At 39.1% G+C, this 15444-nt stretch overlaps 1 protein-coding gene across 1 annotated transcript; it reads right to left on the bottom strand.

The window, feature by feature from the left end:
- c1qbp (complement component 1, q subcomponent binding protein) lies at positions 1-10471 on the bottom strand. The gene is made up of 6 exons (XM_061961700.1): positions 10062-10471; positions 9367-9517; positions 3929-4016; positions 3753-3848; positions 1968-2090; positions 1-434 (listed from the first exon to the last, which is right to left on the bottom strand). Exons 1-6 carry the CDS (start codon positions 10297-10299, stop codon positions 285-287), a joined length of 846 nt encoding a protein of 281 aa, XP_061817684.1. The 5' UTR covers positions 10300-10471; the 3' UTR covers positions 1-284.
- Positions 10472-15444: the final 4973 nt, after the last annotated feature.

A 15444-nucleotide genomic window follows, 5' to 3' on the forward strand; every position in this document is an offset into this window, starting at 1 on the left:
TTTAAAACAATTATATCAAAGTACTTTATTAGACATTTATTTCTCTGACTAAGCAATGTTTTTGTACGTTGATTCAAATGATCTTTTAAGTCTGACTGCCAAACATTATTACATTTTCTTGAGGGAATAATTAGTTGGACACGTACATTTAGAACAGATGGCATAAATAGACAAGTTTACATTGTCAACATGTGTCGTCGAACACGTCTGAGCTGAGCCAAAGATAGTTCTAGTGCAGCAAACATTAGTTTTAGTTTCACAGAGAAGTGTAATCTATAAATACATTAGTTACATTTCACAAAGCTATTGAGATCTTCAAGGAACTTGATGTACTCTTGATGTTCGAAAGCAGTGCTCAGTTCCATCAGTTCATCAGCAAATGTGTTGTCGACTCCCCGGTCAGCAAGAAAGTCCATCATGTGATCATAAAGGGCCTGAAAGCAGACATATATTCAATAATATTATTAATCTTTGTGACCTGACACGCAGAGCAACATTCAGCACAAATACACTTTTGTCACACAATGTGTTTGTGTTACTAAAAGTACAACTGTTTATGTTGACATCCTTAATGCAGCTTGTGAAAAATGTGTACATTTTAATGATATTCTTGTGTTTTGATATATTTTATATTCTTATCTAACAGGACTACTAACACACCCTCTCTCGAGGGTGTGTGCGGTCAGAGAGGACCCTATGTATCGAGCATGTGCCAGTCAACGCGCGAGATACAACCCAGAAGCAGATGCCATTCAATAAAAAACAGCAACAATTGTAATGAAGAGGAGACTGCATTTTGAAACGCATCAATGGTAGAAAAAAAGTAAACTGAGATTTAAGAATGTTGCTGAGGAAATGTATAATTCGGACTCCTGAACAGAATACAAATGAGATGAAAATAATGAAGTAGGTATATTAAAGGCGAATAACAAACCGCTTTATGCTGCATTTGTGCACTCCTAAATGATAAACTAAAAAAATACAACTGGCAAGATAGTCCAGAACAACAGCAGGATAAGTATCGTCTGGGACAAACGGTCTTTTCCTTCGGATTTAAAACTATTTCCACAAATCCAGAGCCTTTAGAATGAACTCCGAGATATTCAAAAGTTTTGTTTCCATGATTCTTCGACCGGAAATCCCTTCGACAAAACTCCCGCCAGTCTTTCTTTGCTCTACTTGGTGGTAGACAGCGAGTGTTTGGAAATGTTATGGCCCCACGTCCTTGTTGTTGTGCGACTTGGGTGACGTTCAACTGCCTTGAGAATCTTTGTAAGTTTCTGTGTAGTTTTTGGTCTCTATGAATTCATGTTTGTGCATGTGTCTTAGATGTTCCTCCATTAGCATACGAGTTTCCTTGTCTATGGTATATGTTTGATATATACGTGTTGTGTGTTTCAGTAGTAGCATATCAATGTTCTTTACCTTGTTAGCCATGCAACAAATCTTTACTACAAGCTAAATTCTACCTCCAATAATACTTCCGGTTACAGAGCGTACAATAATACAAAGCTAAGTGACATACACACACACACGGCACTTCCTGTTTACTTTTCGAAATAAAATGAAAATAAAATAGATCATATTTTACAAATACTTAAACCTAGGTACTTTTGAATGTTTTTTTAACACAATCCATCAATGAAATATGAATTTAGCTTATTATAACATATGAAACGTATTTATGCTTTAACTATTTTTAAACTATACCTAGTATTATGAACTATGAATTTTCTTAAACGTGTATTTATAGTTTACCCTAGCTACATAGGCAACATTCCAAAAAAGTGCTAGTACCCTAGGACACAGTGGATTAGGACTTGATAAGTTTGTCAACAAAACATTAAGGTTTTGTTCTGTATTCATAGTAAATCAGAAAGTGAACATTTTGGAGGCATAATTCAAATTCCAGAGCAAATTGTCAGGTGAATGGGGTATTAATGTACATAACATGATAATAAACTCACATCATTTAGAGAATCTTTGGTAAGTGTGTAGCTGTTTTCTTTCCAATCTTCTTCACCATCTGGCTGGAAGCTAACTTCAAAGATGCCAAAGATGTCACTCTCTTCTCCTTCGCCGTGACTCATCTAGAACAACAGATCAAATTGACTTTGTTGGCCTTTCAATCAAATGTTTATGTCATAACATTAATGTAGTAAATGTACTAAGTATGCAGTAAAACAACAACATGGCATCAGGAATGTCATCAGGGAAAGACAAATTAACCTTAAAAATATGATTGTGAAGAAAGTCCTACCCGAAAAAACAAATTCAAAAGATTTTAAAAGCCTCAAGTTTCCCTAATATCATTTGCACATGCCTCATACATAGATCATACATGGTGTACATAAATATAAATCAAAACATGAACAAACTAAACAAACAGTATAACATAAAATGTACTTTATATGCTGTAAAAATATTTTAAAATGTACATTGTATGCTATAAAATGTAAGTAAAAAGTATGTTAAATGCCATAAAATATATAACATGTACCGTGTATGCTGTAAAATAACACTAAATAGCAGTATAAAGTTGTAGTTAGTCTGTTAGATCCGGACCTTGAAAATGACTAGCCTATTTGCGTGTAGCATTCTCTTCTTCTATTGTATTTACATTTCCCATGTCAAGTAAGCTGATATGACTACAATCGCCCCCTGGTGTACGAGAGGCACATTGTGTATGGCCAACAGTCACATCAGAGAACCATCCATCCATTTCCTACCGCGTGACCCTCTCGGGGTCACGGGGGTATCGCACCTATCCCAGCTGCACTCAGGTGGAAGGTGGGGTACACCCTGGACTAGTCGCTACCTCATCGCAGGGCTAACACAGACAACATTCACACACTAGGTTCCTAATTTTTTTCTGTGCAATTAAAATGTTTCATTTAGTAGCACTGGTGCTCCTAGTGAAAAAAGCTAAGCGTACAGCCCTGATGTCATGCTCGCTGAAGCTTGCCTCTTTTCTCAGCAACATCGAGGGACAAGTTAAGAGTCTCTAAACACTAGTACATTTTATAATAATACCAGAAGAAGATGCTAGATTAAGATCATAACAACTAGGACTTCAAATGTAGCTGTGATAATAGAATAAACTGAATTATTTGACAAATCAGACTAATTTAGTGCATAGAAATGTACTGACTGTGTAAAGTGACACAATGTCAGACAAGGCAGCAGAAATCTTCAATGATTATTTTCAAACTAGTAAAAAGAACATTTATATCATGTGCTACCATCTATGTCAGTAGAAATGTTTGCATTTCAGCCGACAATAATTCAACCACTAACTACAGAAAACATATGGCAACAAATTGTATATGATTGTTTTATACATATGCACACAACTACAATTGTAGTTCAAGAACAATTATAAAATACGGTAGCTACAAAAAAATCATTAGTTACTCACAAGTCACTCATTACTCGGATAGTTTTTTCGTGGAATATCTTTTACATTGAACAAGAGAGCCCAGTCTACCAAGTCAAATGTATTGTGTGCTAAACATACTTGGCCAATAAAGCTGATTCTGATTGTTGTTTTGACTGGCTTGTTAATGAAGAGATAGTTGATCCATTGCTCCAAACAGTTTACACATATTTAAATTGTTTCCTATGGAGAAATGTGCTTTACTATAGGAACTTTTCTATTGACGAGCCATGTTCAAGAAACAATTTAAGTTCATAAATAAAAGTTCCACTCTATGTATGCATGTATCTATAAAAAGTTTATGTATGTACAGTACCTCGTCTTGCAGAAACTGGCAGTCAATCGCCAGTGTGTGTTTAGCAGCCTGTTTCGTGACTTCAACAACAAAGTTGGGTGTTGACAAAATTTCCAACTGTGAAGATGATCAGGGTACATTTAATCAAAGTTACTACATAAATTACCATATAAAGGTGAAGGTACGAATTATGTTACCTCTTCTCCTGACTTCTGCTGTGCTTGATCCGCCTCTTCTGCAAAGTTGGGAAGTATGCTGTTGTTGACGTTAAAGGTTACAGTAATTCTGAAAAACGAAAAGAACAAATACATTACCATGATTGGGACCTCCGGCTGATCAAGGTCTGTGCAAGATGTACTTAGCAGGGGCTCCGTAGAAATGTGACCTTTTCTATATTTTATTGGCACTTTCGCTAACTCCAGCCATCAACTCCACCATACTTTTTACTGGCCTGTCGTGTGCAGCTTTTTTTGTGGATTGCGCCTGTTAGTTTCGCAATGTTTGGCCGAGGAATTACGTTCTCCTCCCATTTTAAACTTTCAAGCAATTTTCAATAAAAGTACGGTAACCAACATTTTACAGTAGATTTATCTTCGAACTAAAGTTCCCCGACCAGGCCATCTAGTATCTGTTCTCTGCTCATGCGTCGCCGAATACAGACAGTGTCCCAGGTGTGCATAAGCATGTATGCCCCGTCATCCCTTTTGATTATTTTGGTCCCTCACTTCCTAATTTTCATAGCCTCCTTAATCCATCTCGTCTATTTATTTGTTTCTCATGAAATGACTTGTCCTTGTGTTTAGGGAGTCGGTGCGTCGCGTCTTCTGTGGTTTAAAGTTGTGTTGTTTGTATTTATTGTGGCTTTTGTAATTGTGCTGTAACTGAAAGTTATGATATTGTAATGCCCGGCAGCGGAGGAGGAGAGACAGTCAGAGAAATACTCTGCTAATCCACCCTTTATTCTCTTTTTTCCCCACATAAAAATTGTTGAGAACCTTTAAAGAACCGAATTGTAAAACAGAATCGAAAGTGGAGTCGGAACCGGAAAAATCGTATCAATTCCCACCCCTAATATTTCGGTTTGCAAAATGGACCTTTTTTTATTTCGACCTAATTTTGTTTCATCTTTAACTCATTACCAATGTAATAGTTTTAACAAAATAAAACAAAATAAGCTAACAAAACTAAAATTGATTGGAAAATGTTGCAACATTACTTTCAAGTTACATCAAGGTAACAATATTTTAACAGGGCTCTAATTTAACCACGGCAAATACTGCGACCGTCCTTGTGACTTGCCGTAATGCCCTAAAAAATTGACCAGCATTGACGGCAAGAACATGTCGTGACCGCCCTTGACTTTTTACTTGTTAATGGACTAGTGATGTAACGATAAACGGTACAATGATAAACCGCGGTAAAATTCCAAATTGTTAGTAATTCAGTTTAAAATTTTCATTACTGAAAAACGGTCATTTATTAAAGCATTTTAGGCAACTGCTTACTTCCTGAATACTGAAGCCCCGCAGCATCTGTGCATGCGCACTACAGCCGTTTGGCTCGGGAAACATGGCGGCCACTTCATGGACTTTGCTTTAAAAATGTTCCCTACGAGCTAACGGATCTGATCGCTTCGTTTCACTTCATTTCAATCGCTTCTATTTCCGTGGAGTCTCGGTGTGCGATTAAAAGCGCAATACTGTTGGAGGAGAAAAATATTTGATCTTGCAGTTTCATTTTGAACGTGCAGCGAGTGTCTTTCCGTCAGCTGCTGGGACTGAGAATTACCATGCAGCAGGCGATGTGTTGGGAACTTTGCCACAACTTGTTTATAAAGTCTGTAGTTTTGTTGACTGGGATGCTCATTTGTCCTTTAATTTAACTGCTAACTTTGTTAGTGTTCCAATAATATCAATACTGGCTAAAATGTTTTGTCATATCATCGAATTGAACGGTGAAGCACAAAGATTGTGTGTTAGATGTGAGAAGTATCATTCTAATTTTGTTGGTCAAACTATTGCACTGAAGTACATGGTTGTTGTTGAACAAAGCTTGTTTATTTGACTTTATCTTCATTAGCCAAACTGCTTTGTGTTTTATATTGATATAGAAAAGGAAACACGTTTTTTACATTACCGTATTTTCCGCACTATAAGGCGCACCTAAAAACCTCCAATTTTGTCAAAAGCTGACAGTGCGCCTTATAATGCGGTGCGCCTTATATATGGACAAATATTGAGCCACAACAAACTACATTTTCATAAAGTTTAGGTCTCGCAACTACGATAAACAGCCGCCATCTTTTTTCCCCGTAGAAGAAGTGCTTCTTCTTCTACGGTAAGCAGCTGCCCCCGTAGAAGAAGAAGAAGCGCGCGGTGCATGCTGGGATATATGACGTTTCATTGCCATTTGTGTGTTTATGTAAAGACCCCAAAATGGCTCCTATTAAGTGTGTTGTCTGTCTAATTATAAATAATGCAGACGAGGCGTGTTGGCTGAGTTCTCAACGTTTACTCACAGCATGTTCATAACCTCATAACATTTGACTGACCTATTTGACTGTTTTGTTGACATTCCCTTTAGCGCAGCTACATCTAATGGATGCATAGGTGCGCCTTATAATCCGGTGCGCCTTATATATGAACAAAGTTTTGAAATATGCCATTCATTGAAGGTGCGCCTTATAGTGCGGAAAATACGGTACTTGTGTTTTTTTTTAAATCCCACAAAGTAATTACTTTAATAACCATTCATGTGACATAGCATTTTATTAATGTTTTATGGTATATAACGAATTCCTATATGACCAATTTCTGCTCAATCTCTCAATGGATCTGTGCAGATACAGCATGTACATGTACACACATTGGTACATTTAAATGTGTGTACCGTATTTTCCGCACCATTAGCCGCACCTAAAAACCACAAATTTACTCAAAAGCTGACAGTGCGGCTTTTAACCCGGTGCGCTTTATATATGGATTAATATTACGATTCATTTTCATAAAGTTTCGATCTCGCAACTTCGGTAAACAGCCGCCATCTTTTTTCCCGGTAGAACAGGAAGCGCTTCTTCTTCTACGCAAGCAACCGCCAAGGTAAGCACCCGCCCCCATAGAACAGGAAGCGCTTCTTCTTCTACTGTAAGCAACCACCCGCCCCGGAAGAAGGAGAAGCACGCGGTGCATGCTGGGATATGTGACGTTTCATTTCCATTTGTGTGTTTATGTAAAGACCCCAAAATGGCTCCTATTAAGTGTGTTGTCTGTCTAATTATAAATAATGCAGACGAGGCGTGTTAACTGAGTTCTCAACGTTTACTCACAGCGTGCTCATAACCACATTCTAACTGCCAGCATACAACAACGCTTCTCAGGGCTACCGCGCATGCTCGTCACTATCGTTGCATGCTGGGTAGTGTAGTTGTTATATTTGCTAGCTCATAACATCACATTGAGAGACACGCTTACGCGCTTAATTCAATACTCGCCGTCATTCCGGGTGGATTGACAAAAGACCTCCAGCCGCTAGATATTGGTGTCAACAGGGCATTCGAAGCTAGACTGCTAACTGCGTAGGAACAGTGGATGACGAAGAAGCGCGCGGTGCATGCTGGGATATGTGACGTTTCATTTCCATTTGTGTGTTTATGTAAAGACCCCAAAATGGCTCCTATTAAGTGTGTTGTCTGTCTAATTATAAATAATGCAGACGAGGCGTGTTAACTGAGTTCTCAACGTTTACTCACAGCGTGCTCATAACCACATTCTAACTGCCAGCATACAACAACGCTTCTCAGGGCTACCGCGCATGCTCGTCACTATCGTTGCATGCTGGGTAGTGTAGTTGTTATATTTGCTAGCTCATAACATCACATTGAGAGACACGCTTACGCGCTTAATTCAATACTCGCCGTCATTCCGGGTGGATTGACAAAAGACCTCCAGCCGCTAGATATTGGTGTCAACAGGGCATTCGAAGCTAGACTGCTAACTGCGTGGGAACAATGGATGACCGAAGGCGAACACACCTTCACTAAGACAGAGGCAGCGCCGGACGACATTCGCCCAACTTTTCAATTCGGACACCGAAGGAGAAAAATTCGAGGGATTTATGAATGAAGAATAACTTCAGAAAGTGAGCGTTATGTTTATTTTGTGTGTTGTGACATTAACGTTCGAGCAACATTATGTTGCTATTGCTCTGCACTATTTTGAATTTTACTATGTTTGTGATTGCACATTTGCGTACATTTTGGGACAGAGTTGTTAGAACGCTGGTTTTTAATATATTATTAAAGTTTGACTGACCTATCTGACTGTTTTTTTGACATTCCCTTTAGCGCAGCGTAGGCGCGGCTTATAGTCCGGGGCGGCTTATTGGTGGACAAAGTTATGAAATATGCCATTCATTGAAGGTGCGGCTAATAATCCGGTGCGCCTTATAGTGCGGAAAATACGGTACATAACTTAAAAAATACTTCACTCTTTGAAAATGTAAAAATAGAGATAAAGGCTTCATGTAATAAAAAAAAAATCGGACACGCTGATACTATTAAATGAACAGATAGGAGATAGCGGGGGTGTATATTGTAGCGTCCCGGAAGAGTTAGTGCTGCAAAGGGTTCTGGGTATTTGTTCTGTTGTGTTACTGTGCGGATGTTCTCCCAAAATGTGTTTGTCATTCTTGTTTGGTGTGGATTCACAGTGTGGCGTATATTTCTAACAATGTTAAAGTTGCTTATACAAGCACCCTCAGTGTAAACTGTATCGCTGTTGATGAAGTATGCGTTGCATTTACGTGTGTGTGCGTACAGAAGCCGCTCATATCTTGTGACTGGGCAGGTACGTTGTTAGAAGGGATGAAAAGCGGACGTGACGTCAGCTCGTAGAGGACGTTAAAATCAGTCAGGCACGCCCCAAAGACTGTGGAATACTAGAAATAATGACTGATGAACACCTTCGTTCGGTAATGAAGGTTACTTCAGCTCAAAGCCTGAGCCCCAACATTAATGAACTAGCATCCAAGAAAAGATGCCAGGTATCTGGCTTGGGCACATCAGATTAGATCAGTGTGTTGCAAACTGAGCCGTTTAAAGTCCTGAATGGTTGATTTATTCATTATTTTATTTTCAAATTTATTAGCCTGTGGAAAAAGTTAATGTTGATATTTACATCAGAAGGCTGCAAATAGAAAAGAGGCATTCAATTTTTATTTAAATTGTATTTGATATGCCATTGATATTTTTTAATTATTATTAGAAACTCAATTTTGCATGTCACTATAAAGTTATATAAGCCTTGCTTGTTCAATATTTAATGCAAAACTTGTTTGGGTCCCTATTAAAAGGTTAATTTGTTCAACCTTGGCCCACGGCTTTGTTCAGTTTTAAATTTTGGCCCACTCTGTATTTGAGTTTGACACTCCTGCTCTAAATAAAACAATCCACTGACAGCACAATGAAGATTAAGTACGCATAATATGTTAATGCTATAAAGAAATAATATGCTAACAGCCCCAAGATAAATGTGATAATGCTCTAAATAAATAAGTAAATAATACACTGACTGCGATGAAGACGGCAGTAGTCCAGAAAAAGCACATATATATAATAGAACATTTATAATTTCCTTACTTTTCTGTAGAAACGTGTTTGGTGAGTTGTGCTTCTGTTCCATCCATAGTCAGCTGCCAACCTCCAGACATCTTCGGTAAGTTTTCGCCTTTCTGGATCTTTTTCTCCTCTTTGATTTCATCAAATAGAAACTCTCCAAATGCTTTATCACCTGTTATTACAAAACATATTGTGATTTTCCAGTTCATTATACACATAAGTGTGAAAGACAGTATTCCCTTATTAACGGGGAACTGCAAATGTTGGGGAATATTGTTTATCACTCACAATTATGAAATAAATAATGGATGTAATTTTTTTAATGCATTCTAATATTCTAAATAAAACGTAAACCATGTATTTCACAATGATTGTGAACAATGGGTAAAATTCCAAAACAAGTGTAGTTCCCCTTTAAGCTACATACATAAAATATCGAGACTTAGACTACTAATTAAAAGTCAAAATAATAAGCGGTAGGAAATGGATGGGTGTATGTATGTATGTATGTATGTATGTATGTACGTACGATTATACCGCATTTTTCAAGGTGAACGCAAACAAGCTAGATTAGTGCCAACATAATCTTACCTTCACCTAGGACTTTTAAATAACGGGGTTTTACTTGAATTTACGTTACCATTATTCCAGTAAATACACATGTTTTCAAACTACTCATGATAACTTCTTAAGGGAAATAAAAACATAAAATGTACCCTCTGTGTGCAGTCCACCGCAGCCACACGACATGGAAGGATTCAACACTTTGGAAGTAAAAAGTTTTGGTGCTCTGGTGCCGCTCATCATCCAGAGAGATCGAGTGAAGGCTCGGGCAGTGGCCGAGTTTGGTAAGCCAAGTATTGGGCAGCTCAGCGGCAGAACCCGAACTGTGCCTGTGGAAGCGATTGGATAGCGAAAAGCAGCCGCAGCCACACGAATAACCGACTTAAACATGATAATGTAGAATACTAAAATGAGTTAAACGGCAAAGAAAACATCCAAAACAAGCGTCCCGCTGTTCTTGCTGGAAGTGAAGGCCGAAAAACAGTACACGTGCGAAGGAGGAAGGGCACGTTGACCTGTCGTGACTACAATTTTTGCTCCGGAAGTAGTATGTCAAGGAACGGAAGTAGAACAATATGTGCTGTATAATGCGATTGTTCCTCTTTTCTTTTCTTTTTTTTTAAATAAAACGTGTGATTAATTTGAATGAACCTTGCTTACCACAGCTGCTATTTATGTTTCTTTCTCGAACTCAAAAGTATAGGATAGGATATAATAGACTTTATTTATCCCACGATCCGGATATTATGTGGTTGCGGTGCCGATTCAAAGTCCACCAAAAATAAGATTAAAAACACATGGAAACATAAAGGAACACAAAATAAAGTAAATAGCACAACACTGATGCTATTATAAGTAGGCTTCTAAAAAGTAAAACCCAACGAAAAAAATGAGCAATAAATAATTTTAACCTTACGAGATCTCGCGAAATCCGTGCATAATAATGTGATAAAGTAAACACTGAAGTTAGGCTGACCATACGTCCTCTTTTCCCCGGACATGTCCTCTTTTGCGGGGGTATCCGGGTGTCCGGGCGGCGTTTCTTAAATGCCTCAAATGTCCGGCATTTTGAGTTAGAATTGCGTGTATATTTTCAATGTACGTCCAGGGTTAAGTTAAGAAGGGGTTAAACAAAACAAACTGTGAAGGTGTGCGCACGCAGAAACATTCGTGAGGGAGGGGTAGAGACACAGAGCGAGACAGCTAGTGAGTGGAGAGACAGACATGAAAACAAGAAATGCCGAAACGTAAATGCAACTTCACGGATGATTTGCGGAAAAAAGTATTCCTGTTTTCGTCCTGGCTGTGACACATGTGAAGCAGAATGCACTGTGTGCAAAGCAGGAACGTATGTATCTGTGGCAAATAAAGGGGCCAAAGATCTACAAGCCCATATCAACACTACAAAGCACTTAACGGCTGTGCAGGGCATGAGCTGTCTGCTGTTTTTTGTTTAAATTGAATTAACTTGTTTTGAGGCATTATTTATGTTTAGATTATATACAAGAGGTTATTTTGAATATTTCTACCTCTGCACTTTTTTTTTCCAAAACTGTGAATGTTACAGAATATGTTACAGAATTTTGTTATACTGTCAAGCAGTGTTGGCGTTAACACACTTTTTGTGTCTTTTTAACGCATTGAAATCAGAGAGGACGCAGATTTTTATTTTATTTTACCATTTGCGGCCCACAGCTAATGTTTTAAAGGCCCACGGCACATTCTAAAAATACTATTAAAATAAACAAAAACATAACAAAAGTGAAATAAAAAAGCTTACAGGTGAAATATAATTTAGAAAAAGTTGCAATGTTGACTAATAAAACAAAGCTGTTTTTTTTTTCTTTCAAACGGTCATTGCACAAAACATAATATTGAATCAAAATCAATGATATTATGAATTATTGACTTATCCAAGGTTCCCATTACTTCACATCAAATATTCCACTAAGAAAAATATTTTTGGTGGAAGATTTTGCATATTTTGTGTGTTTGCCATAAAAAACATAGTTTTGTTTGACAAAAAAGGGCGGAAAACAAACAAACAAAAAACACAACATAAAAAAAGTAAAACATTTTGAAATGAGTAATAGATGTGAAGTTGATGTAGACTCCAGAGATTTAAGCGTTAAATATAAAATGTATGTATGCCCTGGCACACCATTATCATCATTTCATGACCGAAGTAAAACACTTTTTACACTTTTATAGTGAAATAAATACACCTACAACTTATTAAATAAAAACATAGAAAAAACTACCAGCAGTGGTAAAGTTTAGATCCATGAAGGAAAGAAGAAAGTGAATGAATGTTTATAACTGAATACATTTACATATGTATACAAATGTTTTTCTTTTTTTTTTTAAATGAATTAAGTAACGTTTATGACAACCTTTTTCCAAAGCACAATATAGAATGTGAGATATAAGAGGATAATGCATACATTTGTCATTTGTTTTCAAAACGCTTACAAAAAAGTGGGACCCCAAAAATTTACTGTGGGACCCCATTTTTATGACTTGATGTTTTTGAAAATTCCTAGCGCCAATACTGCTGTCAACAGAGGAGAAAAAATGTTTTATTTAAATAAATATATTATTTATGAAGCAAGTTCCAGTATCATTGGCAAATTTTCACCTAGTCCCGGCCTTGGCGTGATGCCTGCCTTGGCACGCATATATGTGTCCTCTTTTTGGGATTTCAGAATATGGTCAGCCTACTGAAGTAAACACCACGGAACGTATCGAACTTTGCAGTCCATCAATACCTATGGGAGGGCGCATCTGTGACTGCATTGACTTGACTCTTGAAAAAAACAGTTTTGCCTTGCAGAACAACCACTTTATTTACTTTGTAGTGATGAGTATTTTTGGTCTTGTCATCCTCGTCCGGACCTGAGGACAACGTGGTGGTGTGGAGGATCAAAGGAGACGCCAAAGACACATCTTTCAACAAAAAGTTGCTTTATTACAAGCGAGAGTCATTATACATGACTGCAGTACATTGAGGAGGTCTAGCCAAAAATTGTGTCACTCCCAACTTGGAGAAGCCAAACCAACAGTTGTATATTCCTCACTCATGTCCCTAGGTGTGTTAGGCCAGGACAATAAAACCTGACCATGTAAGGAGATATTCGTGTGTAAGTGTCTGAAAACAACAGATGCAGGTCATAACTTAAATATTGACGTTAAGTTAAACATGTAGTCTATTCTCACGGATAGGGCTAGTCAACATGTGCTGTCAAACATAAGGGCTGTGTTTGTGTGCTCACAATGAAATACCCCTTATTTACTTAAACCTGATGGTTGGTGGTTCACTTTCTCCAAGATGAATATAAACATTCACCACATGCAAAACATAATATGTGTTAGAATCAATAGCTACATCATTAGCAAGCAACAACACAACAGTTGAGTTGCGTTGTTGACACACAAAACACCCACGAACCAGGTTGTCACTACTTGATTGGTACCGGAAAACACGATCGGTCCACGCATGCCCGAAAACTGTGTCACTTCCTCGACTTGCATAATTTTACGACGGAGCTTCTGCTACGTCATGTTCTGTGATATTTAAATATTTTATATAAAAAAACAATAGCTTACGTAGGAGTAAAAGGGAACAATAATAGAAACATGAACAAGGGGTAGATTTTAAACAATTTGGAAGTATTATCGCCACATTGTCAATCACTTTTAGGCCCCCCGTTTACACTAAGGTTATCCAGGGTAAATCACACCTAACTTTATCCGTGTCCACACACAACAATGCCACCGTTTAAGACCCCTCCGTCCACCGGCGCAACGCGACCTCGTACGCATGCGCCGTTTTACATTTGTTTGTTGCGTTTTGTGTGCAAGTTTTTAAATTAAAATGTATCTCCTTTGAACAATATCCAGTGTTGTGGTATTTCAATTAACTAGAATCCAGTGACTGTTGAGCAAATCATTCAGGTTTCTGTACTCTTAAGTAACGTTTGTTTTGTTTGTATTCTATTATAAGATAGTATTATTCAAATAAAGATTACAAAAGAGAAAACAGACACGATCATAACTGCCATTAAACAATTTGACGGAAGGGACGCAGGCTTCGCGCATGCATGGACCGATCGAGTAGTGACACCCATGTCACACTCCATCTATGCACACCCCTGCTTCCACCGCCTCAGTGGCATAGTGGTTAGAGTGTGAGTTAAACCCCGGCCGAGTCATACCAAAGACTCTAAAAATGGGACCCATTACCTCCCTGCTTGGCACTCAGCATCAAGGGTTGAAATTGGGGGTTAAATCACCAAAAATGATTCCCGGGCACAGCCACCGCTGCTGCCCACTGCTCCCCTCAGCTCCCAGGGGTGAACAAGGGGATGGGTCAAATGCAGAGGACAAAGTTCACCAGACCTAGTGTGTGTGACAATCATTGGTACTTTAACTTTAACTTAACTTCAGTATTAGCTGGTTTTTGACACAGGACTCCATATGTGCACATAGCTGCCCGGGATATGCCTGTACATAATGCTTAAATTTTGGACCTCCAGAATCAGCATTTAATTCACAAATGTGAAATTACGTCTGTAACCCTTTGACAAGTTGACTTCATGTCTGCCGGAGCCCATTAGTACGTATGAACGTGTAAAATACCATCCATCTTGAAGATGGACCATTTTATTTTGAAAGTGAACCGGATAATGTATTTTGTGTTTGTGCATGACTTCCTGTACAACAGAGTCAGATTAGAGCTAAAATCATCAGTCGTGTTGCGTGGAAAGCAGACCCGGCCAATGTCAATCCGTTCAAGAACCCGCAAAGCCCGACCATCACCAGCTCCGCATCCCCACTCCCGACCGCTTAAGGCCAGCTGCGCATCCCCGCCCCGTGCCTTCACACAGACTCCGGTGTGGCTGAGAGTTTACAGCTGGTTTATGGTTCTTACACAGCCACAGCTAAAAGGTCCCCACGAGGCAGATCCTAAAGTCCACAAAAAAAGCACCCCTTGTTGCGCAATCCCAAAGGGGCTGGAAACAAAAGGCAAAAACACATAAAAACAAGAGGTCTAGATAACAAATGAGGACATACAAGAGCTCCTCTCTGAGCTGCCACCTTATCGTGGTAGAGGAGTTTGCGTGTCCCAATGATCCTAGGAGCTATGTTGTCCGGGAGCTTTATTCCCCCTGGTAGGGTCTCCCAAGACAAACTGGTCTTAGGTGAGGGATCAGCGGCTCGAAGACCTCCATGAAAAATAAAAACGAAGGACCCAGATTTCCCTCGCCCGGACGCGGGTCACAGGGGCCCCCCTCTGGAGCCAGGCCCGGAGATGGGGCACGATGGCGAGCGCCTGGTGGCCGGGCCTGTCAGCACAGCCCGAAGAGGCAACGTGGGTCCCCCCTCCGATGGGCTCACAACCCATAGCAGGGGCCATAGAGGTCGGGTGCAATGTGAGCTGGGCGGTAGCCGAAGGCAGGGCACTTGTCGGTCCGATCCTCGGCTACATAAGCTAGCTCTTGGGACGTGGAACGTCACCTCGCTGGGGGGGAAGGA

Source organism: Nerophis lumbriciformis, linkage group LG09 (genome assembly GCF_033978685.3).
Source record: "Nerophis lumbriciformis linkage group LG09, RoL_Nlum_v2.1, whole genome shotgun sequence".
NCBI lineage: Eukaryota > Metazoa > Chordata > Actinopteri > Syngnathiformes > Syngnathidae > Nerophis > Nerophis lumbriciformis.

Bases quoted from the DNA above. Each gene is read 5' to 3' on its own strand.
- c1qbp (XM_061961700.1), bottom strand. From the start codon at position 10,299: ATGTTTAAGTCGGTTATTCGTGTGGCTGCGGCTGCTTTTCGCTATCCA. The intron at 4,017-9,366 runs GTAAGGAAATTA...TTCGTTTTTCAG, and splicing joins AAACACGTTTCTACAGAAAA to AATTACTGTAACCTTTAACG. The intron at 435-1,967 runs GTGAGTTTATTA...GTCTGCTTTCAG, and splicing joins CCAAAGATTCTCTAAATGAT to GCCCTTTATGATCACATGAT.